This window comes from Bos indicus, chromosome 1 (genome assembly GCF_029378745.1).
Source record: "Bos indicus isolate NIAB-ARS_2022 breed Sahiwal x Tharparkar chromosome 1, NIAB-ARS_B.indTharparkar_mat_pri_1.0, whole genome shotgun sequence".
Classification (NCBI taxonomy): Eukaryota; Metazoa; Chordata; class Mammalia; order Artiodactyla; family Bovidae; genus Bos; species Bos indicus.
In genome coordinates this window covers 142,912,222-142,940,190 of record NC_091760.1, presented here as the reverse complement: position 1 = coordinate 142,940,190, position 27,969 = coordinate 142,912,222, and the positions used below count along the sequence as shown (strand labels likewise).

At 52.5% G+C, this 27,969-nt stretch overlaps 1 protein-coding gene across 3 annotated transcripts in view; it reads right to left on the bottom strand.

Moving 5' to 3' along the window:
* Positions 1–7,204: 7,204 nt before the first annotated feature.
* Positions 7,205–27,969, bottom strand: part of ABCG1 (ATP binding cassette subfamily G member 1) — a 65,583-nt gene continuing 44,818 nt past the window's right edge. For 2 of the 3 annotated variants that reach the window (XM_019962980.2, XM_019962995.2), the window contains 11 exons: positions 25,274–25,324; positions 21,313–21,458; positions 21,037–21,160; positions 20,035–20,149; positions 16,604–16,788; positions 16,363–16,464; positions 15,153–15,321; positions 14,093–14,193; positions 13,829–13,987; positions 12,438–12,556; positions 7,205–10,755 (listed from right to left, as the gene is read on the bottom strand). In XM_019962980.2, the coding sequence (XP_019818539.2) occupies positions 10,527–10,755; positions 12,438–12,556; positions 13,829–13,987; positions 14,093–14,193; positions 15,153–15,321; positions 16,363–16,464; positions 16,604–16,788; positions 20,035–20,149; positions 21,037–21,160; positions 21,313–21,458; positions 25,274–25,324 (1,500 nt within the window). In that variant the 3' untranslated portion in view covers positions 7,205–10,526. The remainder of the gene's footprint in view (positions 10,756–12,437; positions 12,557–13,828; positions 13,988–14,092; positions 14,194–15,152; positions 15,322–16,362; positions 16,465–16,603; positions 16,789–20,034; positions 20,150–21,036; positions 21,161–21,312; positions 21,459–25,273; positions 25,325–27,969) is intronic. The other variant, XM_019962989.2, reaches the window with a different exon arrangement.

The window sequence follows — 27,969 nt, the reverse complement described above, 5'->3', positions numbered from 1 at the left end:
TGGCTGCTGCATGTCCTGCCAAAGAGAGCTAGAAGTAGCCCCACTGAACCTGCAGTTTCCAGAAGGGTCTTGGAGGGTGTCCCTCTGGGACCCTGCCTCCATGAGTGCCAGGCCAGGGTGAGAGGGGGAGGCTTACAGAAGTCCACATCACCCTGCCCAGTGTGGAAGTCCAGACCCCAGCAAGCCCCAGCTTACTCAGCAGGAACTGGGTGGAATTCACTCCAAAGTGCCTGAGGGGGAGCCTTAAGTTCAGCCGTAGAGAAAACTCAAGTCACTGGTGTGCACAGTGCAGATGTGTGCACCAGGTTTTGTGTGTCTGCCCGAAGCGTGTGGCTGCCCCTCGTTTCATCCTCTGGACAGACACTCAGAGGGTCTGTGTGAAGCCCAGCATCTCACAGTAACGCCTGGGGTGGGAGGAGCTTGGCGGGTCTGGCTCCCAGCATGCTCTGTGTTGGCGGCAGGGTGGTTCCGCCTTTATCCTTCCCCCAGGTGTGGATATCTCACGCTGAGGCCAGCCGGAAGTCGCTGGCTGACACCCAGATGGATCTGTAAAGATAATCAAAGCTAATAAGATGATCAAGCACTTGGCATGCGGCAGACACCCATCAGGTACTTGAGATTTGCTAAGTCCTTGAAAGCCCATGTGGCGTGGGGGGTGGGTACCGCCATCCTGTTTTTCATTTTTTCTGAAGAGGAAGCTTTCGCAGAGCCCTTTAGTAATTTGATCAGGCATCCACAGCCAGGAGGCAGCCTGTGAGGATGCACTGTGGCGGAATCATAGCACCTCCCATCTAATCCATTTTATAAACAGCAATAGATTTCTGACAGATGGCGCTAGCGGTAAACAACCAGGCTTCTGATGCAGGAGAGGAGAGAGATGTGGGTTCGAACTCTGGGTCAGGAAGATTAAGGTCCCCTGGAGGAGGGCATGGCTACCCCCTCCAATATTCTTGCCTGGAGAATTCTGTGGACAGAGGAGCCTGGCAGTCTAGTCCATAGGGTTGCAAAGAGTCAGACACCACTGAAGCAACTAAGCACAAAGAAATTAAATTGTTAATATGTTTACAAGCTTGTGTAAAGAAAGGTCTATAACAATTGGCTAGGTTTAAAAAGGAAACACTGATGGGGAATTTCCTGGAGGTCCAGTGGTTAGGGCTCAGAGCTTCCACTGCAGGGGGCACAGTGCAGGCAAAAAACAAGAAAAAGGAAACATTGAAATGCTGAAAAACATGAATAATTATCCTAATTACTGACTTGCCATGACCCAAGAGAACATCCCACTGAGCCCTGCTCAGTCCCTGAGTTCTGTGTGACCCGGTGGGGGGTCTCCCAGGGGTGGGTGGTCTTCCTTGGCTCTGGACCTTAGATGTCAATTAAGTACAGAGAGTGCTAACCAATTTTAAAATTCTGGGAGGAGAGGTACTACAATGTGGACTGGGCACTTTTTTCTTTGATTTATCCTTACTTTACCAGTGAAGAAACAAGAGAGAAATTCGCTTAAGGACACAGCTTTGCTAAGACTCAAACTCAAAGTGTGCTGGCATTTTCCTGGGCTGCGTGCAATTTGATCATCACTGGTGGATTTCACGCCCCCCGGGCACTCGACTGACACTGACTGTCCAGGTTCCAAATGGCCTATACACCACCCATTAAACCTTCCTACCTCCTGGTCAGTGCACATCTAAAATTTGAAGCTACCAGTGGTCACGGTAGGTTCAAAAAATGAATCGGGTCCCATAGGATCCAGGGATCACTCTGATATCAAATACCTTCCTCACTGATTAATGATGCACATTGTGGAACCTTCCAGAAACCATGGGATGAGCGCTTTGGCTTGCCCAGGAGAAGCCAGACCCGCTGCCTTGCTGCTGGTGGAAAGGGAAAACAAACATCAGGCTTACTCCACCCCCAGCATGCACAGTGGGCCATTAAACCTGCTTATTATTAACATTACTTGTGATGTTCACAGGCTTTTCTCCTCCTCTTGTGTCAGTGTGGTTGGTCTGTGAGAACGTTGCTCTGACATTTCTTATTTGGCAATGACTCCTTCCGTATTGTTCCAAAATATGTCGACTACTCACTGGAATTCATCACTCTGTTCTAAGAATTCTTGAACGCTCAGAGGCATAGAGAGGAAGGGTTTTGCAGGGTCAGGTGATCAATGCATTCACCAGGGAAGCCTGCAGGGAGGCGAGTGGGTGATGCCGGAAGTCCCAGGTCTCACTGTGGGTCTGACATCAACAAGTGGAGCAGGGAAGGAAGGACTTGGGGTAGGGGGCAGAGCCTCGGGCCACGGCTAACTTCAGACAAGGTTTCCAACAGGTGGATCCCTAAACCAAGCTGCCCCTTAGCAGAAAACTGCATGGGGAGGAATGGCCAGGTTGGGAGGGGCCTGGTGCCGGTGCCCTGGGGCTAGAGGCAGGGTGTGGGTGCTGGGAGGGGCTGCCTTGGACGCACCATGAGAGTGGGGGTCACGCGTGGGGTCTGCAGCCCCACCTCCAGGGGGACAGCTTCTTTGTGCACCTGTTTCACGTCGCACATTTCCTTCTGCTTGAATTTCCAGAAAAGCTTCTGTGGTTTAGATTGGAGGTTGTAAGGATATAAGTATAAGGTTGTTTTCCTACTTCTCAGATTTATTGAAGCATGGATGCTACGGTAAAAACAACCACAGTGGGGATCAGAAGGGACATGGCTGCGTGGATTCTGGAACATTCCGAGGATGGCATGAATGACGTACCTTCTGGTCCGATTTGGAGTGGGGGGTGGGAAGCTGGTGTGAGGAGGGTCATTCTGAGAGTCATGAGGGGCAGGGTGATCACCAGCCATCTGGTGGGCAGCTCTGGTTTCTTTGAGGGGCTGTGCTTGGGACGGTTTGGGGGTGAGATGACTAACTTTCGTCTTATTTGTTTAAAGGCGTGTGTAGAATATTGGTGAATGAGATGTCTAATAAAGATCTTTTTGGAAGGAGTGGACAGTGGCGGGGATGCTGGTGGGGAAGTGCGGGTGGCTTGGAGCAGAGGACGGCGTCTAGAGACAGAGAAACCTGCACAGGGAGAAACCGTGGGGGCGCCAAGCCTCAGCGGGGCTTCTCCCTGTGTCCTGTCCCCTCACACACACCTGCAAGGGAAACCTAGTCCTCCTCTCACGGCCTCTGTCAGGTGAGGATCCCAGAGACACCTGGAGCCAGGACCAGCCTGAACCCCGGTGCTGAGCCCTGTGGGGCCCTGACAGTGTAAAGACCCACAACACTGACTCCTGGTGATGTTCACCCATCGTCTGGTTGTGGTTGTTTAGTCGCTGTGTCCAGTTCTTTTTGATTCCATGGACTGTAGCCCTTCAGGCTCCTCTGTCCATGGGATTTCCCAGGCAAGAATATTGGAGTGGGTTGCCATTTCCTTCTCTAGGGGATCTTCCCAACCCAGGGTTTGAACCTGCATCTCCTAGCAGAGACTGGGAGAAGTGTGGGTGTGGGGGCAGACTCCTCCAGGCTGCTTCCTGTGACTGGACCGACTCTTTGCCATCAGCCTCCTCAATGCCTTCTTCTGAAGGCGGGAGTGTGATGCAGGGGTCAGGAGTCCTGGTCCCCCGCTAGACTGTCACCGTCTGAATTCCGCCTCCACCATTTGTCTTGGGACACTTGTCTCATCTCTCAACCTCAGTTCCCTGGCCTGTGAAACGTGCTGGCCATAGTGTTCTATCCCCAAGGATGCCTGAGAAACGAGATCACACATGAAAGCCGCCTGACCCTGCGTTACCACTTTGCCTATCGAGTGGGGCTGGCGTATCTCCTCCCGCACTCTCACTTTCCTTCCCAACTTCATCCATCATAACACCTTCAGAGGAACTGTTTCATTAAGAGAGAGCGCAGTGCAAGGTGGACAAAATTCCCCACAGCCTCCACCAGGCCCCAGGCCCGAGTCTCCCCGCAGGCTGTGAGCTGCTGCTGTCAAAAGGAAAGAGAAGTGAGAAACAGGAAAATCTGAAAATAACGATGATTTATTTTCATTTATGTCACATTTTCATAAATGGCATCTAATTTCAGAAAACAAAACTCAAGTCTGCAAAAAATGCACGTACAAATCATCTAAGGAGATAATTCTACAGAGATATACAAAGTAGGACCAGGGTCTATAAGATTGAGTCAGAAAGCTCACACCCTAGGGTCTGCTCAGGTCCCTGTTCCAACAGAGGGAAACAGCCAAGGAGTCAGGTACCCAAGGCAGCCACTGTCACTTAAAAAAAAAAAAAGAAAAAAAAATATATATATATGTACGTATGTATAGATGTCATTCTCACCTACAAGAGTGCACACCTCTGCCAGAATTTCCTAAAGCTACGCGGCTATATCAAGGCAAGGTTATCCACACAGCATTATAAAAACCAGAGATTACATAATTACAGGTTAGATATACAGATATATGCACATCTTTACACAATGATTAAAAGTGTTATTTGCATTGACTCTTGCTTTGGAAGGAAGAACAAAGGAAAAAAGGTAAAGTAGCTACTCATCGAGTAAAAGGCAGCAGTTCAGATTCAGCTCTGAGCAGGTATTAAGCCACTCTGTCTGCAAAGAAAATACAAACTTGGGGAGTGGGGTCAGCTACGTGTGCTAATTTTTTAAACATACACATTCTACCAAGAAACACATCTCTGGTCATCCCCCTCCCCAGGGAGCATTTGATGATAGAAAGAGAAAACTTCTAGTGTGGGGAGAGTGGTTCATATTGTTAGCAATTTGGGTGATAGAACCTTTTGCTATCATTTTTCACTGGCCGAGGACTTGGAATGAGGTATTTGTGATGATTCTTGGGCAGCCTGTGTTCCAAAGGTCATAGAAAAGTGTCCCCTAAGGTACACGATGCCAGAATTGTGGGGGGAAAAAGTAGAGATATAAAAACAAAGTATCTACCACAGCCACTGGAATACTCTCGATGAAACCAACCGTGGTGCCTTTCAGACGGGGTTGTGCCTGGGATGTCCAGGAACCCATGAATGTAGGGCTCTCAACCTTGTCCCAGGTGCCCACGACTCTCAGTCTATCTCTTCGAGATCTGACCCATTCCACCCAGCTCGAGAGGGCATGTTCTGGGATCCCCAGGAGGGCAGGTGAGTTTGGTAACTTCTCCCCTTGGAATGAGTGAGCCTGCTGTTTCCTCTGCCCCAGCAAAGACCTGCTTGGAAAATACTGTTTTCTTGAAAGCGCCACAGTGCTGATCCAGGGCTGTGCTGACTGGACCACTGCCTCGTGGCAGGTGAAATGAAAGCAAGGCTTCCTGAACACTCCTTCAAGGAGACGCCCTGGGGGGCTTGAGAAGTTGCCCCCAAGCAGGTCAGGGACTGTCACACCTCACCGCCTGGCCATGCCTCAGCATCTCAACCCCAGCTCACTTTGGCCCTGCTGCAGGTGAGGGATGACCTCCATCCTGCAGAGGTACCAGCAGATGGCTTCCAAGTTCCCCAGGACCAGATGTACTAGCATCAGTGAACATAGGAAGTACCATTTAACTGTACACAAAATCGGGGCCACAGTTAAACGCTTGTGCAGGGTTCTCGCTCATATTTATAGACACCTCAAGCAGAGGGTGCGGGCCATGGAGACAGAACTTCGGCTGACTGTAGCCGTTTTCTGCTTTGCTCTTTTCCACTTTTGTGGCTTGGGCTCGGGCTGTTTCCAACATCTGGTTAAAACCATGAGCCCCAGGGAGAAATTCACACATACTTGTGGCCCTATCCTCGGTTTGGGGGTGTCTCCGTGGGAATGGGGAGCAGACTGGTTGGGTCTGGCCTTCCCACTGTATACTCACAGCCCATTTTCCCTCCCAAAGTGGGGCCCAGACCCAGCTGACAGGCTCTGTCTGGCCTGTGAGCAAATGAGGACACACTTCTGTGCTTCTGTCCTTTCTCTGCAGCTTTACATGGTGGAAAAGCCCTGAGGCTGTGCCCCTCCAATGATGACCACTTGGCTGGCTGGAAGGTGGTAGCCAGTGCACTTTCTCCTCTGATGTTAAAGGTCTATTTTAAGAACAGGGAGGTGTCAGGGGCTCTAAGTCTGGCCTGAATTCACTTGAGTCGTCTGTAGAAACCTGGCTTCCTTGGCTGGCCTCAGGGCCACTGTTATAGGCCACAGTGAATGCCTGTTTGAGGACTGATTCCACGCTGATGCATTCAGAGATAACAAAAATGAAGCTAATGCTAAACCTTCATTTCCTCAAAGATGGGAAGAAGAAGTGGGGGAGGACATGTAACAGCTGTCAGAAAACCTGGGCTGAGCCTCAGAAGGACATGCCTGAATGCTTCAACTGCATGCCGACTTCCTGCCCAGAAAGTGGGATTTTCAGCCCAGGCTGCATGGAGCCTGCAGGTGGGAAAAGTGGACTCCACAGGGAGGGTGTGGGGCTCCCCCATTTCTGGTCCCAGGGGGACCCCCAATAGGGACATCAGAAACACCTGTTTTTGCAGAAGGCGATTGTCTCTGGGGCATTTCCCTGAGGCAGGAGGTCAAGTGCAGGGACCGGAAGGACCAGACCTTAAATGGAAGCTGCAGAGAAGGGTGGGATCCGCAGGGCAGCGGTGGTGCAGAGAGGAAGCAGAGGGAGGCTCTCAAGCCTGCCCCACTCCAGGGAGCTCTTCAGTGTCTGCACACACTCTCCGGGCACTTAGCAGAAACGCAGGGGCCGCCCATCCTGGGACTTGCCTGGCTCCATCCTCTGTGTCCCCAAGGAGAGAGGCAAGCCCATGATGACAACGAGCCCTAAACACACTTCCCTGGAAAGTGTGGCTCTGGGTGTATTTCCTGACCAAAACCAGGGAGCCGAGCAACACCCTACACCAGCTTCCACGGTCCCTGTCCCCTAGGACTATCGCAAGGGAGGCACACATGGTCCCTGTGAATCTGGGCTGTCGGCACTTTCTAAAGCCCTGGCTCACATTAACAAGGGGGCGGGGAAGAGATGGGTGAGGAGGCTGGAACACAGAGGAGAAAAACAGAACTTTAAGACAGTTCAACATGAGACACGAAAGTTACTGAGAGAAAGGAGACTATTTACAATCAGGCGTTAGACGGGGCCACTGAGGAATGAACCAGAACCTCTGCTGGACGTCAGCAAGGATAATTCCAAATACAAACAAAGACCCCTCCCCTTTACTGAGTCAGATCCAAGCCCAGTATTTTGAGTCTGAAGCATTTAACACTGAACACAAGTGAAAAGTTATAAAATATTTTATTAGCGGTCTTATTTCTTCAGAGCCTCTAACTTGATGGCCATACACACTGCACCTCCCTCCGCCCAGCTGGGTCGTTTGGGTTTGCTTTCTGCCACACGCTGATCAAGCCGGCATTTGCTGAAAGACTGAGTTGGTTCTGACTATGCTTCACCATCTGCTCGGCAGGTGTGAAGTCGGGGAATTTTCTCTTTCCTTCTTGGAGTAAAGGACAAGTAAAGATTTACAGACGCCACAGATAATACTGTGAGATACACACCCGGAGCCAGCTGGCGCATGCCCTTGCGCATGTGTGCACACACTCGTAGGCACACACACACTGGACCCTCTCGGACCCCAGCCAGCCCACAGGCAGGCTGCGTTAGGAAGCTACAGCCAGGCACGGGCAGAGGAAGGCACCTCTCCACTGAGACAGGGTGGGTGGGTGGGTGGGGTAGGGGTAAGAAGCTGGGTCCCCAGGCCAGCTCGGGACCCCCCTACAAAAGGCAACTGAGGAAAGACGAGCAGGCTGCCCCCCATCCCCATGGTCTGCACGGTGACAGCAAGTCCAGAACTATCCTCGTTTCGCACTTTACACCTTGAAAAGCACTTTCGAGTCCATTCACACACTGAGAATAGGAGGCAAGAGGGCAGAGCAAAGTAATAGAGCATTTGGGGTCAGACCTGGCTCTCTCCTGGTCCTAGCACCCAGGGCCTCACTGAGCCTCCCCAGCCTCGGTGCTCTGGCTGCACCAAGCATGCGGGGGGCGGGGAGGCGGTGAGGGGGAATCAATACACGTTAGCGAGTGAGGACCCAAGCAGAGGAGCTGGTTAGGCACACAGCCGGGCCGCCCAGTGAGGAATGATGGATGCTAGGCACACGGGGGGATGTTCAGCCGTGAACCCACCGGAGGCCTTTCTACCTCACGCACTGGCCTGCCCCTGACCTTTCTCAGGTGGGAAAATGACCTTTCTGTGGATCTCTAGGATGAGTTTTTACCTAAAAGCTTAAGTCCTGTTTCTTGGTCCAGAAGGGCCCTCTCCCAAGGTGACTTAATCAGATTCCAGCACCTTTGTAAAATGTTTACCTGGTGTCTTTCCTTCCCATGTCACCCATACGAAGCTTTGGAAGCATTTAATTCTCAAGCTGATGTTCAGTAAGAGTAGGTGAAAGGGAGGTCTGAGGTACTGCAGACAGAGGCGAAAGGCTCCCAAGATGGGCTGGTCAGCAAAGCCAGGACCTGACGCTTCTGAGGAGCCACGGGGGTTAGAACACAGTGGAGCTCCTTCCTCTCCTCAACCCCATGGATCAGAGATTCTCTGGACTTACATTCTCACCTATACTGACAACCAGAAAGGCAGCACATCACTCATCCGAAGTTTCCTCCTTCCTTCTAAATGAAGAAATGAAATCACAGATGAAGGAAGATCCAAGTCATTACATTCAGAAATTACTTAAAAGAATTAGACTTGGCAAGTGGCCCTGGTTTAAATTTCAATGTGTGAAAGATGGCACATCACCCTCCTCCCCAACCTCTTAACTAAGCCCATTTAGGAAAATAAAATCAACAAGTTACTTGGATATTATCTTTTGTTGTTGCTTAGTTGCTCAGTCGTGTTGACTCTTTGTGACCTCATGGACTATAGCCTGCCAGGCTCCTATGTCCATGGGATTCTCCAGGTAAGAATACTGGAGTGGGTTGCCGTTTCCTTCTCCAGGGTATCTTCCCGATCCTGGGATCGAACCCACATTTCCTGCTTGGCAGGCGGTTTATTTACTACTGAGCCACTTTGGGAAGCCCGGATATTATCTCAGGCCATTGCAGTAAGGGTTTTTTTTTTTTTTAATCAAACTTCCATACAACAAAAAAGCAGATTCACTCGGAGACCCTGATTCCAGGTTACAGCATCCTAGAAGGGGAAAATAGTTCTGTTTCCTTCAGAAACCTTCTTTGGCCTGAACCCCCTTCTACCCTGTGGCCACACTGATTCTGACAAGCACACAGGCTCCTGCCAGGAATTCAAAGGCCATTAACCCTACAGAAGTGCCCATGATTCTTGCCCTAGAGGGATTTTGCTTAGGTGATCGCATCATTGGAAAGAAGTTTCCAATCCGGAAAGACTGAAAAGATGATGGTGCCGCTGAGTTGCCATGGAAACCAGATGTGGGAGACAGCATCTCCCATGGCTCTCAGTACACAGTTTGATGGAGCTCCAGAGTCTTGGCCACACTAAGCTTTTGCCAGTTTTTTACAAAGGCCTTGGATTCTCAGGAAATCTCAGCATCTTCCCTCCTATGCAATTAGTACATCTTTCATGGGCTACACCTGCAGATCCTGCACATTCACATCTGGGTTTCTCTGAGCCCAGGTTCAGTGGAGGTAGTTGATGTGATAAGTGAGGGAAGAGAAAATGTTTGTAAAAAATCAGCAGGATTGAGCTTCTAGAATTTTTAGGCAAAATTAAGGTGCTCAGAAAGTTAGGAGAAAAAAAAACCCCAATATATTTTGCTTAAGTGAAAATAAGAAGCACGGGGGAAATAAAAGATTTTGAAAGAGATAGCCGAATTTGCCTTACAACTTTCTGTACAACTTAAAAAATTCCCGCATGGCTTAGTGCACATGGTTGGTTCCAAGGTTTTCCTCCAACCTGCAACCAGCAGCTGTGTCTTTCCCAGGTTCTGTCTGCAAATGAGACCAGCTCAGCGATCAAGCCAAACCCCTCACATCTCTCCACGAAGTAGGTTTACCCTGAATAATTTTCTTCACCAAGTACTAAAAAGGTATAGCTTCTGGAAATGAATGAAATTGATCGACTTTTGACTTGGAAAACGACTTCTCGTTGGAAAAAGAGACAAACTGTAGAAAGATGCAACTATGAAAATACCAGTCACAGGATGGAGTCCCTCTTGGCTTCGCCTTTCCACCCCTGGACATCTGACTGCCCAGGGGCCCCGGGAAACCACCCACATTCCTCGTGCAGAACCAGAGCTCCCTGGTGAGAAGGAAGAATTCTGCTGAGGAAGCCTCTTGCCACCCACTATGTGGCAGTTTTAAATTCTGCCTCAGGGGTTGTATTTTAAAAATTTCTGCATGTGAAAAAGAAAGACCATTCTACATCTTCTTCCTAGTTATAGCTAGAAAGGGTAATGGAGAGAAGACCCAACTCAGTGGGGCGGCGAAGTCCAGCACAGGTTCGCTGCCTGACAACCCGACGTAGTCCCCAGGGTCCACAGGCGGGTCTGTGTCCTTGAGCCCGCAAGGGTTCTGGAAGTGGCCCATGGCCACGGTGTCCAACGTTCTTCTCTCTGGCTTTGCAGCACTTTACCTCTCGGCCCGGATTTTGTATCTCAGCACGAGGTAGGCGATGAGACGCAGGGAGATAAAGAAAATCCCCAGGACAATGAAGTCCAAGTAGAGCTTGGCGTTCTCCACGTCCAGTTCTCGCAGGATAGCCTCTGACTTCTGGAAATGGCAGGTCTCGTTGGTGTTACAGTGCAGGTCCTCCCGGTCAAGGCCGTAGATGGAGAGGATGACCCCCTCAAACCCATACCTGAGGGGGGGACGCCAGAGTGAGGAGGGCTCAGGACCCCCCCATCCCTACCTCTGCCCATGTCTGTGGAATGTACACTGACCCCCCCACCCCATCCTCAGCCTGGCTCCCTCCCTCCCTGGAGGTCTTTTTTCCTGGAATACTTCTTAACCACTCTGCAGCTTCCTAGCATAAACTCACTCAACAGCTTGACCGAGTGTCTTCCAATTTCCTTGCCTCCAAAGTCTCCACACACACACAAAAAAACAACCCAAATTTAACCAAGAGTGGGTATTGTTCAGAGGTGACACGAATGGAAAAACACATTGATCACTTCTGATATCACACCTTTTTTTTTTTAACAGTTAAATAGAATAAAAGGTCTGAGAGCTTTTCAAGGCCTGCAGAGCATTTGAATAAAACATTTCTGCACCAACTTTCATTCTGTTCCAGCTCTGCATTATCAGAACAAAAATGCTAATTCCGAGAAGAAAGACACGGGTCTCTGATTTCTCGGTCTTGAAAGGTGCACCATTGCTGAAACTCTGCACAAGGGCTTTGTTTCGATTTTGTTCTCGGGAACAATGTACCTGGCTCTGAATTGACATTCTAGAAAACACAAGCTTGTTCACAGCTTGGGACCCTAGGTGTCATGTGGAATGGCTGTGGCTGGGGGCACAAGCTCTAATGACCGGCCCTGCCTGCTGAGGGCCAAGGTGCCAAAGCGCCTGTGAGCCAAGAGCGTGAAATCTGATGCTGAAGCGCTAAGGCACCAGAGCAGTCTTGTTCAAGAATATGAGGACGCTTGAGACATGTCTTGTTTTCCACTGGATTTCTTACTCAGAACCTTGTACTGTGGTGTTGGAGAAGACTCCTGAGAGTCCCTTAGACTTCAGTGAGATCAAACTAGTCAATCCTAAAGGAAATCAGTCCTGAATATTCATTAAGGACTGATGCTAAAGCTGAAGCTCCAATACTTTGGCCACCTGATGTGAAGAGCCAACTCATTGGAAAAGACCCTGATGCTGGGAAAAATTGAAGGCAGGAGGAGAAGGGAGTGGCAGAGGATGAGATGGTTGGATGGCATCACTGACTCAGTGGACATGAATTTGAGCTACCTCTGGGAGATGGTGAAGGACAGGGAAGCCTAGTGTGCTGCAGTTCATGGGGGTGCAAAGAGTCAGACATGACTTAGCGACTGAACAACAATAAGAACCTTGTTATAAGCAGTGTTTATTCCAGAGAAGAATGAAATTCTTCAAGGCAGCTCTCTAAAGCACGTAGGACATGGGGTTGCCATGGCTTGTCCAGGGCACCAGTGAATGCTTACTTGGTCGCCCAGTCATGTCCAACTCTTTGCGATCCCATGGGCCATAATGCACCAGGCTCCTCTGGCCATGGGATTCTCCAGGCAAGAATACTGGGGTGAGTTGCCATTTCCAGGGCACCAGTAGCTAGGGTTTATTTTATCCACGAGTGTGTGTGTGTGTGTGTCTGTGTGTGTGTGTGTGTCTGTGTGTGAAGGTGAGGCACACACAACTGGGAAGAAAAAGGCACTGATACTTTCTAGGTTCATGACCTGAGAATCCACCTCGCATCTAGCTGACGGCCAAGGAGGGGCTTTCATGAGCCTCTGCCTGTCCCCAGTTCCCTTCCCTTTGTTGTCCTAAAGGCCCCTAGTTCTAAGGGGCCCCGCAGGCTACCTGACGTAAGAGACATAGGACATCCACTGCAAGTAGGTGGGGATCGTGTCAAAGCTGACGAAGAACCCTGAGAAGAGGAGCACAGGGATGGCCGTGACGGGTCCCACGAAGGTCGCCACCTGGGAGGGGACACAGAAGGACCTTACTCCTACCCACCCCCTCCTCCTAAGGGGGCCCGGAGCCCACAGCCCACGCTTCCAGGAAAGGGCCAGAGCTGTCAGGACAGGTCGTCCAGGTCATCCAGGTCATCCAGGACCAGGATGGCACAGACGCACCCCTTTGGGGAGGAGCAGTCTGGTCTCCTGCACAAGGAGGAGCCAGGTTGGTGCCCAGCAGGACCCAGCAGAACCCAGCAGAGGGGACGGAGGCTGAAAGAGCATGGAGGCCCTGAAAAGCAGGGACAGAGAGATGCTGGTGGGGCCATGAGGGCGCTTGTGGGGTGGGAGGCACACGCCTGAGGAGTTGACATCCTGTGTCCCAGCAAGGAAGGGTCAGGAGTGAGACTCCCTGGGTGCTGAGAGCAGCTGGCATGGGCCCAGCACTTTCTACGGCTGTTGGCTGTGAGATGGACACCACTGCCATTCCCGCCCATGGATGCAGGTGCTGCCCAGAGGCCGTGGACATGGAACACGAGGCCATGCAGCAGGGGAGGGGGCAGCAGAAAGCCGTGGGGTGCTGACTCCCCAGGCTTCTGGCTTTGTTTCCTAAGGCTCAGACTGGCCTGAACACATGAAGCCCTGGAGATGCAAAAACTGTGCACACAGTGGGTTTGGCAGGCTGGGAGTAGGTGGCACCAGACATCCAGAAGGGGCATGTGGAGGGGCTTGGGCAGGTGGGAGTGTGAGCTGTGATGGGGTTGTCTGGGGAACAGCTGTGTGGATCCCACAGAGGCAACAAAACATAGGAATTGAGAGCTTGGCCTGAGAGCTGGCTGCGTGACTGTGACAAAATCACCTTGCCTCTCTGGGCCTCAGTCTCCCCATCTGTGAAATGGGAGGACTGCACCTAACTTGTGGGGGTGCTTAGACTCAATGAGCTCATGTTCAATCACAGGTCCAGCTGGCCGCTGGGCACAAACTCAGCCCGTCCTTGTGCCAGAGACCAGCCGCTCCTCCCCAAACAGGTGCTTGGTGAGAACAGCACTGGTGTGCCCCATGACCCGTAAGGCCACCTGCTGCTGTCAATTTGCCAATCCTGAGCAGCCAGGACACCTTGATCCCTTCCCCAGCGACCGACTGACCGACCTGCTGAAGCCAGGCTGGGAAGTCAGGACAGAATCAGGAGGAGGGGTCTCAGGGGCGGGGTACTGAGCCCACAGGGCCCGCAGCCCCAGCCACATGGGTGGAGGTGGGGAAGCAAGGTCCGCCCCATGGTACATCCTTGGCTGGTACCTGCAGTGATGTGGATGCAGCTCCGATCAGCAGGCCCAGGGACTGCGCCACCAGGGAGGTCATGGTGCCCAGTGCCGCGAACAGGACAAAGCGCACAGCGTCAGACGGCTGCGACGTCATCCAGTACACGATGCTGCAGTAGGCCACGGGGAACATGATCTGGAAACACAGCGCCCGTCACCCTCACCTGCAAGCCGTGCCTCCCGCCCCCCAGGGATGCTGGAGACCCCCGCCCCGTCATGCCACGCCAGGGTGCATGCGCACCTGAAAGGGCACGTCCGCCATGGTCTTGGCCAGGTAGTAGGCCTTCAGGCTGTACCAGTAATTCAGGTGTTCTCGGAGAAACACGCTCATCTCCAGAGGAACTAGGGGGCAGGAAAGTGAAAAGGGTCACTCGGACATTACAGCACTCCAAGAACTCAGACAAGGGGTCTCCTGCAAGGCCCTCTGCAGCCCCAACTTGGGCTGCCTTCCTGTGAATCTGAAGTGCTTCAAGTATTAATATCTGGAGTTTGAATGGAAAGGTATGAAATGATTCACCTGCCTGGAGAAACTGCCTAGTACGCTGGCATCACTGTAGTGACTGGTCCAAGTATCTCCTGCTGAACCTGTTTTCACTGAGTAACTGACAATGCAATGCCTTTCCCTGGGCAAGTCCTCAGAAGCTGCCCTTGTAAACTCAGGGCAACTTAAGGAGGAGGAACTGCTGGAAGAGCTGTCTAGGCTGGGAGCCTGGTGAAGCCAGTTTTCCACAATGTCCCCCTGAAGCGGCTGAGGGCAGCCTGCTCTGCAAGCAGCCTAGAATTGCACAGAAATCCACCTAGAACAGCATTGCTGCATGCTAAGTCACTTCAGTCGTGTTCAATTCTTTGCGACCCCATGGACTGTAGCCCGCCCTATTCTTCTGTCCATGGAATTCTCCAGGCAACAATACTGGAGCGGGTTGCCGTGTCCTATTCCAGGGAATCTTTCCAACCCAGAATAGCTTTACCCGCTCACAAATTTGGCTGCACCAGGGCTATCTTAACTGAACGAGGTAATGCTCACACAGTAGCATTTGAGGGGTTCCCAATTAGAAAACCTTTTAAAATCTCTCAGCCTTCCACAAGGCTTACAGATCTTCCATTAGTGATTCACTCCTTTGGCTTAAACATGGTATGCATTTTCTCATCTAACAGAACATACAATCATACCTACATCTGTCAACAAAGAAAATGGTATTTTAAAAAATAAAATAAAACACTCTATGTTTGTGGCCAAGAAAGCCACGACTTAGTGGCAGACAAGGAAGGAGGGGTGGGCGCAGGCTGGACCAGGCACTCACATGTGAGGACGGTGGGCATGAGGGCCGCGAACATGAGGAAGAGCATGGAGAAGAAGAGGAAGCCGGAGTTGCTCAGGACCTTCTTGGCTTCGTTCCCAATCCCCAGGTACAGCAGGCCAATGAGGAGGCCGATGCCGATGTGGGACGTGATCCGCAGGTGCGTGAGGACCTGGGCAGACAAGGTCCACACTCAGGTGTGCAAGCTCGGAGGTGGGCAGTGAGAGGACAAGGAGACCAGGGGCCCCAGAGGGGGCGGTCAAGGCTTCTGCCCCTTCCCTCCAGAAAGGTGGCAGTCAACCCGCTTCTCCTGAGGCCTGTGCATTGCAGACGGATTCTTTACGACTGAGTCACCCAGGAAGCCCATTCATTCACTACTCTTAGTTTAAGCTTCCATTATACCAAGCCCAGGACCCTACACCAGCTCATGTGAGTGTGTGTGTGCATACACGCACACACATACACACACAAACTCACAGGGCAGCATTTCACTGCTGTTCAAGCAGAAGGAACTTCTATCCTGCATTAAATCCCCTTCAACATAGCAAACCAGGACTGTGTCCCTTCGGAGGAGGGGACAAGTGACAAGAACGGTGGTGAAGCGGACAAAGAACGGCCGCAGGACAGACCCACCCTTGCAGAGCAGGGGCTGGATGGCTCCCAGCCCCTCTATCTTTCAAACTGGGTTCCAGAGGCTCCTGGGCACTCAGGGACCCCCTACACAGGCTGTCAGATTGTCCACTCGAAAGGCTGGATCTTGTTCTGATTCCCAATCCTTCACCAACTCCTTCCTCTGCTGGGTGGGGCTTCCCAGAGGGAGGAATCCCCTCCCTGATGCCAGCCTTGGCCAATGGAACGTGAGCACCAGTGGCAGGTTCCGCCACCCCGCCAGGAGCAGGAAGCTATAAGGGCTGCCATTGGGTTTCTCTGACACTTTCCCCTGCCACGTTCTTTTCTAGAACCGGAGCCGGTCCTCCATTCTGGGTCCCCAGACGAGAAGACACATGGGGCAGGACCACAACCGACAGCCGCCCACGGGTTACACGAACCAGACATGACTACTGTCATAACCACTAGCAGCCAGGGAGTGTTTGTTACTGCGGCGTCACAGAAAACTGACTGATGCAGAAAAAGGAAAGCGCAAGCAGATGAACAGACCCAAAGGTGACCCCTCAGCTTCTGTTGCCATGGAGACCACTGCACACCGCCTTACCGAGTCCCTCATGATGCTGAGGAAAGTCCTTTTGAAGAGGATGCAGAACTGGGTGAGGCAGCTGGCAGAGAAGCTGTGACAGCCTTCCATGGAAGTGGAGTCCTGGGGACACACCAAGGGGGAGAGGAGGGGTGAGCCCCCCGGCCCCCGGACGCCCCCTCCTCTGAGCTGAGGAAAGTGCTCGTGCAGCAGGCGTGCAGGGCGGCGTGCAGCGCTCCCGGGGGCTGGGGGTGTGCATTACCTTTCTCCACCCCTTCCATCGTTTTGTCTGCTTTACCTCTTCAGAGGGCCGGTGCCAAATAAAAGGATTCACCTCGGCATCGCCCCCAGGCTCTCTCCTGCAGTCAGAGTCGCACTTGCCCTCCCAGACCGCTCTCACCAGGCGGCCGTTCTGGTCACCGTACTCGCCGGACGCGACTTCCATGACTGCACAGAGGAGAGAGACAGAGCGTTCAGCCCAGCATTGCTCATGTGGGCCTCTTCCTTTGCAACAAAGTCAGTAATCCGGTGGGAATATCTTTTAACTGATTATATAGATGCCGCGTGAGGATGCTAATGGTGTGATAAAAATCATTTAGCGGCCAATGTTTCCTTTCTCAACGCCCAGCAAGGCCGTTGATCATATCAGGAGGCTGGAAATGCAAATACAGATTGTGATGTTGGACAGCCCGAGAAGTCATGAGCTCATGCATCTATTAACTTACTCATCTGTCTAGTGTTTATTAAGTGCTGGTCATGGGCATGCATGCATCAGAGCTGGAGCTGAGAGGAGGGCAGAAGGAAGCAAGATTCCTGTTGGGAAGGCAGTTCCCAGGATGAGGGTGAGCGATGAGCACTGAGGCAGCTCTTTGGGACCAAGAAGAAGTGCTGGGGGTCCTGAGAGGGGTTTGCTGAGGTTTTGGACTACAAGCCCCACCTCTCAGATCCCCAGGGAGCATCACCTCCACCGACCCTCCTTGACCCTGGTATCACGCCTCCTCTGTACCCCAGACTGTCCAAGGTCCCACCTTGCTCTTTCTCTCTGGGGTCCACCCTCCCCTGGCACCTGCTGCTCCTTCCTCTCCTCCCACCTGTGCTCTCCCTCCACCCTCCCCCATTCCTCCTGGTGTAGGACCTGATCCTTCATCTCAGTAAGATTCTTGCTAACGCAATGCCCCCAGGGACCCTTTCTGGCAAAACCAGCTGTTTCCAGAGCCCAGGCCAGGACAGCTAACTCTCTCTGCATCGGATCACAAACCGGGAGAGCCTGGCCCCACCAGAATGTCACGATCATTGACACCAACCCAGCCAGAACTGCCTGCTCTGCTGGTCATTCACACCCACCACCCTCCAAACAGCCCCTCTCTCCCCACGTCTCTCCCTCTCCTCAGGCATGATATTGAGGAGCCCCTCCCTGGGCTCTCCCCAGTGCCCTGGTCTTTCTCCTCCCATCTGTCCTTCCCTATAGGTCCTCATCTCTCTGCTGGCCATGGACCTCACCGCCCTTCCTTGTTCAGCAGCACCTGTCCCCCACTGTCCTTGCTCCTGAACGACTATGCAGCCAACCGGACCATCCCCACCATCAAGGATGCTTAAGACTCCTCCTCCTCTCCCTCGGCCCGCATCTCCTTCTCGCTCACCCCACTCTGGCCCGGCTTCGTCAGAGCGCCCTTCTTGTAAGAGAGAGGCATTTCCCAGCAATAGCATCTCATGGAACACAACTTGGGAGAGGATGTGTAGGAAAGGTGGGGTCTGGGGAACTGCTGGGGCTGGATGCTTGAAAGTAAAACAACTGAGTGAGGAAGGCAGATGACCAGGAGACCAAGAAGGAGGAATGGAATGGGTTGAAGTGTGCCCCCCCAAAAGACTCATGTCCACCTGGAATCTCAGAATGTGGCCTTCTTTGGAAAAGGTTATTTGCAGATGTAATTGGTTTTGGATCTTGAGATGAAATTATCCTGGATTTAGGATGAGCCCTGAATCCAACTGAAGGCAAATGGAGAAGGGGGCTGCAGAGGATGAGATGGTTGGATGGCATCACCAACTCAATAGACATGAATCTGAGCAAACTCCAGGAGATGGTAAAGGACAGGGAAGCCTGGCTGTGCTGCAGTCCATGGGGTCACAGAGAGTCGGACATGACTTAGCGACTGAACAACAACTGAATCAAATGACTGGTGTCCTTATTAGAAGAGGAGGTGACATACAGACACACACAGAGAAACACAGAGAAAAAAGCCATGTTGGGTCACAGGCTAAGGACCATTGGAGCCTCCAGAAGCTGGATGAGGCAGGAAGGACCTTCCCCCAGAGCTTCAGGAGGGAGCCCGGCCCTGCGGACACCTTGACTTCTGGCCTCCAGAGTCTGAAACGTGACTTCCTCTTGTTTCAGACCACCCAGCTTGTGGGGCCCCAGGGAAGCAGGACACGATGGCCAGGACAGGACCCCATGCACCATGGTCGAGGGGGAGAATGGGACGGGATCGGGGTGTACAAGCACTTGGTGGTCTAGTGACTACGAAGCTCAAAAGGAAAAGAAGGCAAGCAAGGGGGGTTGCAGGTTCTTGCACTTGGACAGCAGGGAGCAGAAGTGGTGGATCTGACAGGAGGACAGGGAGATGGTTCCAGAGGCGCTGGACACAAAGGGGCCGCCATCTGCAGACAAACGTGCAGGCTGCACAATGGGCAGATCTGGTGGGGAAGTGACTTGGGACGTTGGTGTCAGTGCCCTGGAGGGTTCCGGCCAAGAGGAAAGGCCAAAGCGGGAGCCCTGGGGGCACTGAGCATGGAGCTCATAAAGCATGAGCTGCAAAGCACAAAAGCTGCAGCCTCTGGATCAGGAGGAGCGACTCCTGTCATTAACCTGGGCTCTAGGCTCCCAGGGTGTTAGTGGCTAAGTCGTGTCTGACTGTGCGACCCCACTGACTATAGCCCGCCAGGCTTCTCTGTCCACGGAATTTTCCAGGTGAGCATACTAGAGTGGGTTGCCATTTCCTTCTGCAGGAGATCTTCCAGACCCAGAGACTGAACCTGGGTCTCCTGCATTTCAGGCGGATGCTTTACTGTCTGAGCTACTAGGAAAGTCCTGGGTTCCCAGTGAAGTGATGTGAAAGTCACTCAGTCATGTCCGACTCTTTGCGACCCCATGGACTATAGAGCCCATGGAATTCTCCAGGCCAGAATACTGGAGTGGGTAGCCTTTCCCTTCTCCAGGGGATCTTCCCAACCTAGGGATCGAACCTAGGTCTTCTGCATTGCAGGCAGATTCTTTACCAGCTGAAGTACAAGGGAAGCCCTGGATCCCAGGGTCTTGTTCAAAACTGCTTTGGTCAAAATTTGTTGTGTTTGGTCAAAATTTAAGCTGAATTTTAACATCTGCATTAATCAATGCAAAGGGGAATTTGTTAAAGGTTATTTCTTTTTAGAAATAACTTCCTTTAGACCGAAAGCATCACACAGTCAAGTATTGGGAAATATTTGGCCTAACAACAGGTCCCTTGTTTCTAGTCCCAGGTATTTCATCCGGAGGAAAGAAAACCTCTTTTGACTTGGTCTTGAAAGTTCTGCCTCAGGGCGGCACTTGAACTATCTGTGGAATATTAAAGTAATTCTTGATTTGAAGGCTAAAGGTAAGAGTGGAAACCCACCAGGAATAAAAAAGACCCTCTTTTGGCTGGTCAAGGCTCAACTCACCGAAATCGGCCGGGTTGTGGTAGGTTGGGCAATTCAGACCTAAGTCCCTCAAATACGGTACAAGGTTTGAGACTTTCCCTCGGTACACACACTGTCCTTGACTGAGGACATAAAGCTGAAAAAGAGTAAGAAGGAAAACATCAACTCTGCCTTACTCTGTAAAGGGAGAGAAACTCTCAATCCATCCATCCAATGATCCACTCACCCACTCACCCACCCATCCATCCATCTATCCATCCACTTATCCATCCATCCATTCACCTAACCACTCACCCATCCACTCACCCAACCATCCATCCATCTATTCATCTATCTATCCATCAATCCACCCATTCACCCCATCATCCACTCACCTGTCCATCCATCTATATATCCACTCATCCATCCATCCAGCCATCCATTCACCCCATCCATCTAACCATCCACCCATCTATCTATCCATCCATTCATTCATCAGTCCATCAATTCCTCTCTCAGGACAGCTTTATGTTACCTCCCAAGGACTCAAAGTTCAAAGGGAAATCCATGGTAAGTCAGGAAAGACAGAAGCTATCATATGACCAGGAATTATTCACTTTGTTGCCTTTCTTCCCCTCATGCTAACCACTTGCTTAGGCCAGATTTTGGAGCTATACACACTGCATTCCTTGGGACATTTTTTTGCTCAGGATGATATAAAAGCATAAGATTTATAAAAGAGATGGTACCGTACAAATATCACAACCTGCCATCTAATTCTGTATGGCAAGTGTCCCCCTCCTGTCATCAGGGGGGCCATTAATGAAGCCTCAGTAATGTCAGTGACTCATCCAAGACCCTAGAGAGAGGACACTGGCCAGCTCTTCCTATCCCCTCTGGCCCTGCCACCTGAAGTGCTTATGGCATCAACGTCTTAAGAAACATAACACCTAAGGCCACTCAAAAATGAAGACACCCTCATGAACTAAGCTGCGAGTACCTAGATTTGGTTTCACCCAGGCCAATGACAGTGGGCCAACGTACCTGGTCGAACAGCTCGAAGAGCTTGGCACTGGGTTGGTGGATGGTGCAGATGATGGACCGGCCGCCCTGGGCCAACCCCTTCATCAGGGAGACAACTTGGAAGCAGGAGGCACTGTCCAGGCCACTGCAAGTCAAGGGACACCGTGAGACGTCTGTGAGCCCCAACCAGACCCCTCATTCAGAGCGCCCTGGTTGTGTCTGTGCAGGCTGGCCTGAGCCCCTCGGCGGGCGGAGAGGTGGCCCCTTCTGCTGGCGGGGAGGGCAGGGCCTGATTACCTGGTGGGCTCATCGAAGAACATGACGGGAGGGTTGTTCACCAGCTCCAGCGCGATGGCCAGTCGCTTTCGCTGACCACCCGAGAGGCTGCCGGTCCGCGTGTTGGCACAGGACAGCAGGCCCAGGGCCGTCAGGATCTCCTTGACCTGGGGGACAGCAGAAGCAGAGTGGCATCAGAGATCACAGCCGCTCCTCGCCACCTACAGGGCCCACGTGGAACTCCGATCTCCTTCTCCACCCAACTCCCAGACACACCTGGAGGGACCGCACATCCGGCCCACCCCAGCGTTGCCAGGCCTGATGTCCTGATTAAGGAGGCTGAGACTCAGGAGACTGAGAGGCAGGGCTGGGGCCAGGCCAGCCTGGGCTGGAGTCCTGGTCCTGCCTCTGGCTGGCAACCTAGCAAGTCCGTTCATGTGTGAGCCTCACTCAGGGCCAGGGCCGAGAAGGTGTTGGATAAACACTGCAGAAAGGGTGGATCCATGGACACATAAGTGGACGAGTGACTGGGTTTCTGACCAGCACCAAGGGGAGGGCCACCCTGATAGTTTAATGCTATAACAGATAAAACGCTTGGCACATGGTAAGCATTCACTCGGCAACAGCTGTTAGTCACACTATTGCTAGTGCACATAGCTCCCGTGGACTCAACCACACAGGCCAGGTCTCCCAGAAAGACAGAGCTCCATCCACGCTTGTAAATGGGAAAAGAAGGCCTCTGATTCAGCAGCAAGGCAATGACACTGCTTAAAGCTATCACTGCTTCTCTTAGAGACCCTGCCAACACTGCCCTGGGAGCTGCCTGGGAACCAAGGTATAAACAGCCCACTGTGTGCTCAGCCCTCCCTGGCTGCCCCATCCCTGATCCGGGCTGGACTCAGGAGCAGGAAGGTCAGAAGAGTTCAGTGTAAACCGTTCATCAGTTCATCCACAGCAGTCAGTGTTCGGGTCCATCCTGGTGTCTTCTGGAGGTGGCCACAAGAAGGCAGAGGTCAGGTGCCGCCCTTCTGGCCTCCTTGTCAGGTTCACCTCCCAGTGGGGTGCGAGACAACCTGCCACAGAGGTCCTGCCAGAATTCCCTGGGCCATTGTCCTAGCCCATGGTGGCAGCAGGTGGACCCTAGTCCAGCAACTTCTCTAGGGAGCTGAGGTCATCCTCAAGGAGAAGGAACTCAAGGAGGAAAATTTCCACTCTGGCTCTTGAATCACTTCTGCGCAGTCAGGACACAATGTGGCCTCGGTGATGGGAAGGACCGGGGTGCTACTGCTCCACGCACTGGAAGCAGGCAGGTCAGATAGATCTGCATTTGAATCCTGCTTGGCCTTTCCCCTGCTGAGCCCTAAACCCAGCTCCACCACCTCTTCTAGAACATACAGCCACTGAGGCATGCCATCCCGGAAGCTCGCAGCGAGGTTGCCCAGAAAAGGCCATCTTTCAGGAACGCTTTCCCTCGTGTGGACAGTCCACTGGCCTTCCCAGGATGACATGGCTCTGGCAGTCTCCAGGAATCCAGTCCAAAGGTTCAGGAGGAAGACCACCCACTCCCTTCTTGCCCTTTGCCCCACTGGAAGGATGCTGGAGGCGGACGCCAAGGTCAGCACCTCCTGTTTCCCTTGCGTGCAGGCATCTTGTCTAGGATGCTCTCAGGAGTGACGCCCTGAAGGCTGGTTTTGTTTTAAAGTGAATCAGAAAGAACAATGTCCCCTCCTGGGAGACCTCACTCCTGAGGAAGACCCCTCACTGGGGGGTTCTCGAGGCTGGGGCCACTTTTCTGGGAAACGAGGTGGACTGGGCAACATTCCACTACCTGCTGGAACATTCCAGTCTTTTATGTTTCCTCGAGAAGTAAACAACCAGGACCCAGGGACACAACGGGGCTGGAAGGAAATGAGTCAGGGCCTGTCCTCTCCTTGGACAATCATGCAGCCCTGCCGATGGTTCTGAGGCGGGAGAGGGGCTGGACCCTGCTGAGGGCGAGGAGGACCGGTCGACACTTGACAGACAGAGCGGGTGCAGGGCTGAAGGACTGGCTGTGGGTGCTCCTCTGTGGAGTCAGCTGAGAGGCACACACGTGCTTCTCGCCCCCGCCCTTTAGCAAACGCTCCCTCCCGGCTCCCCCTCCCACCTGGAAAGGCTGGTCCCCCGGACCACGCTGCAGGCAAACCATCCCACACCCACTTACTCATGGATTGCATCTGTTCTGGGAGCTCAGACATTAATGAGAGCATTGCACTCAGCTTCCCACCTCCAGGAGGCAGCTACGGACAAAAGTCCCAGGCGCTGGACGGTCTGGCCTCAGGTTGTCCAGTGGTTTCCAGGAGGCCTGGCCTGAAGGGTCCCCTCAATGGGCTTAGTTCTGCTTCACTTCAGGGCAGGTTCACCCTCTGATCCCCCACATCTGCTCACCCATCCTCCCAGGGCGCTGGCCTGTGTCTGAGGCTCGCCCTTCAGAACAGAGTGGTGGTGGAAACACCATGCCTCCCATGCTTTTTCCCCACATCTGTGTTTTGGGGTCTGTTCATCCATTTTATTCCTTTCAGCTACAGAACCAGAGTCCACGTGAAGCATCTACAAGGAGGGGTTTTCACTCCTCACAGAAATCGGGCTTCCCTACCCTGGATGTGCCATTTCCTCATCCTCTCAAATTTCCACCTGAATCCTCAGGTTTCTGAAGAGTGAGGTTGGGAGAGGAGGGCACGGGGAGGGACAGGAGGGCCCCTAAAGACACACCATGCTCCAAGGTCATTTGTGCTGTGTGCATGTTCAGTCATTAGTCATGTCCAACTCTGTGACCCCATGGACTGTAGCCTGCCAGGCTCCTCTGTTCATGGGGTTCTCCAGGCAAGAATAGTGGAGAAGGTTGCCATTCCTCCTCCAGGGGATCCTCCCAACCCAGGGATTGAACTGGGTTTCTTATGCTTCCTGCATTGGCAGGCGGGTTCTTTACCACTAGCGCCACCTGGGAAACCCAAGGCAGTTTACATCACATCCTATCGACTGTCATGTTGCTGCTGACACTGTGACTGTTTTCTACGACAGAGGATGAGATGGTTGGATGGCATCACTGACTCGATGGACATGAGTTTGAGCAGGCTCCGGGAGTTGGTCATGGACAGGGAAGCCTGGTGTGCTGCAGTCTAGGGGCCACAAAAACTTGGACATGACTGAGCGACTGAACTGAACTCATTCCATTTTGCATGGTCACATAAAGAGCCGAGTTGCATTGCTGGCACCAACCCCACAGATCTTGCTCTCTCTGCTGCTGGCCTGTGGTCCTACAGGCACAGGAAGACAGGATAATAAAAGTAGAATTTCACCAAATCCCATCTTACACTGGAACTCTACCAGTGCCAGCCATGGGGTGGAGAGGAGGGGAGTTGGGTTTGTCTTAGACAGTGTATAAATATAAACCAGGCCTCCCCACTAAGTGGGGGCTTCTGGTGCTCCCCGCTGGGTCTGTTTACCCAACACCCTTTGGCTCCCTGGGGTTTCAGGGAGGCAAAAAAGCAATGAAAAGGATCACAAGATCTCTGTCATCTCAGAAACTTGCTTGTGTTATTTTTAAAAGGCTGGTTAATAACAGGTAAGAACTAAATTTCTTCTTGCAAGTGTGTAGGAGTGGAGGCTGGTTATTTTTAAGTGGATGACTAACCATCTTCACTGTTAGTGTTTTATCAAAAACAATGGAGTATAAAGTGTATCAGAAACTAAAAGGGGCAGAGGGCTGGGTCTAAGCCTGAGCTTGGTTCCTCAAGCCCGTGTCCTTGCTACATCTGTGAGCTGCATCTGTCTGGTGGCAGCATGGTCATTCAAGGCGTGTGCCAGTCCAAGGGCACACTGCTATGCCACTGACCCCCCAACAAAAACAGCCAGGCGCCAAGCCACAAGCCAAGTCAGTCCCCAGAGGCCCCTCCACATGTGACTGCCAAGTGGATTTCATGTGACCCAAGCATACACTTACCATCTCCCTTCTTCCTTCGTCCTTCTCCTGGAGTTTGAGGTGTGCAGATACCTGTAGGGGACAAGAGCAGCAGTATGGGTCAGAACAGATGGCCAGCAGCAAGACAACCTAACTCAGCGACGGCGGCCCCAGAGCCCCAGGGGCTGAGCTGCTGGATGACAGAGGAAATCCACAGAGGTCCAGGCTCTCCACCTCCCTCAGCTTCACTAAGGAAAGTCCCAGAAAGCAGTGGCCCCAGGGGCTCAGCTGCTGGATGACAGAGGAAATCCACAGAGGTCCGGGCTCTCCACCTCCCTCGGCTTCACTAAGGAAGGTCCTGGAGAGCACTGAGGTCTGGGATGCTTCCAGTCATTTCCGTGGATTCTCTGCTGGTCCCTGAGGGAAGTTAGATGTGGGTAACTGAGCGACGTGGACTCCCCAGGCTTTGGAGGCTTCAAGATCACTGTCAGGAATTTCACAAAGCCACCTGTGAAACCACTGACAGCTTACCATTCTCCACAGTGGGAGTATTTACACCACAGAAATTGGCAAGTGGTACACAAAAGGAGTTAATTGGGAAAGACCCTGATGCTGGGAAAGACTGAAGACAACAGAAGACGGGGGGGCAGAGGATGAGATGGTTGGACGGAATCACCGACTCAATGGACATGAGTTTGAGCAAACTCCAGAAGATGGTGGAGGACAAGTAAGCCTGGTGTGCTGCAGTCCACGGGGTCGCAAAGAATCGGACACAACTTAGTGACTGAACAACAACAACATACAAAGGGTCTAGTTTTGTTATTTCTGTTGTTTGGTTTGATATCCCGCCTGCTAGCACACATGGGGCCCCTGACCCTGTCTGGCGAAGGCCTGAGTAGCCATCACCATGTCCAGCATTCTGCCGATTCCTGGGACCTCGGGAAGCAAGGGCTTCAGTCTCCTCCTCGGCACAGCACTGAGGTCAGAACTTGCCCACCTGGTGAGCTACTGAGGCTGCCCAGTGGCCCCTCAAGAAACTGTGATGCAGGGGTGAGGGGCTGAGAGGCTGAGCTCCCAGAATCAGGCTGGAGCAGCTGCCAGCCATGTGACTCCGAGTGTCATGTCTCAGGCTGCCTGGGGGCGGAGGGTCAGAAGCAGCGCACGGAAAGGCACCACCAAGGGCTCGTGGCCAACACCATCCCCACGTGTGGGACAGGACCCTGCAGAGTACAAGGGATCCTTTCTCATTGTGTGCCAGCGTGTTAAGTCGCCTCAGCTGTGTCTGACTCTTTGTGACGCTATGGACTGTAGCCCACCAGGCTCCTCTGTCCATGGGATTCTCCAGGCGAGAATACTGGAGTGGGTTGCCATTTCCTCCTTCAGGGGATCTTCTCGACCCAGGGATCAAACCCAAGTGTCTTATGTCTCCTACATTGGCAGGCAGGTTCTTTGCCACCAGCGCCACCTGGGAAGCCCATCCTTTCTCATTAACTGAGAATAACTCATTTACTCAGTTAATCATTTCTCATTAACTTCACAGTATTTATCAAAGGGATCATGAAGTTCTCAAAATCAAAATGTAATTGACTTCAATTCTGAAAAATAAATGGATTTCCCAGCAGAACCTGGAGACACGTTAGGGGGAAGACAGAAGTGACAACAGGAGTCGAAGATCTCGTTTTCAAAAGAAAGTGGTGACAGAGCTAGAAACCGAAGTGAAGTTTCTCAAACAAGTAACCAGGGAATGAAGCTGTGGTCGCCCCAGATGAAGGTGAAGCGACAATGCGGGAATCCTCAGAATCCACAATGAGGGTAAGTAAAAATCACGTATTTCCCAACCTCACAATCCTATTTGCAAACTCCTCCTGAGCAGCCCATGCCCCCATGAGAACAGCCACTTGGAGGCCTGAGGGGCTACATGGTCAGGCTGCTGGGCACTTAGGGCTGCTGGGGCGGCAGGTTAGAAGGCAGACCACCTACCCAACACCTTCTCTGCTTCTCTCTGCTGAGCTGAGGATCCCTTGGAATTGCCCTTCAGCCAAAATGCTGGGCATCTACCCCTCTGCAACCCCGCAGAGAGGAAGCCTGGCCCCGTGTGTGTCAGGAGTGCAAGACAAGACCTCTCTTGTGGAAATCCATGGTGAATGCTCGTCTACTGCCCAAGCACGAGGTAGACTATCTGGGAAGGTCCCCAATGTGCCAGGAGAGGCCTGGAGACCAGGCACTGCCTTGCACCGCAGATGAGATGGCAGAGAAGCAGGCAGCCCCATGGACCCATGCTCCATCATGGAAAGGGCTGCCCACTGACTTCCTGGCTGGGAGGCTCCCTAGCAGCTTCCACAGCCCACAGCGGGTCAGTGTGGTCCCTGTCCACCTGGCACAGGGCTAGGTCACAGTCTGCCCAAAGAGTACAGACCACGCCAGGCCATCCTAGACCCCGCTGTACAAGATGCCCGGGCTAACCGCTAAACTCTCCAAGGCACCCTTTCTCGTGTGGTTGTGTAGGATTACATGTCTGATGACCTTGCTGGACAACGTGTGTGTGGGCCTGAGACCCAGCAAGTGAGCAGCAAACACGTGTTTTATACCCACCTGGCAGGCAGGTGAGTCAGAGGACAAGACCCTCAGGGCCCTAATCCAGGCACCAGACTGCCTGGAACTTTGGCCAAAGCCATATAACACCAGTGGGAAGAAAAGACCCTTGACCCATGGGCCTGAGACTGAGGTCACCCTGGCAG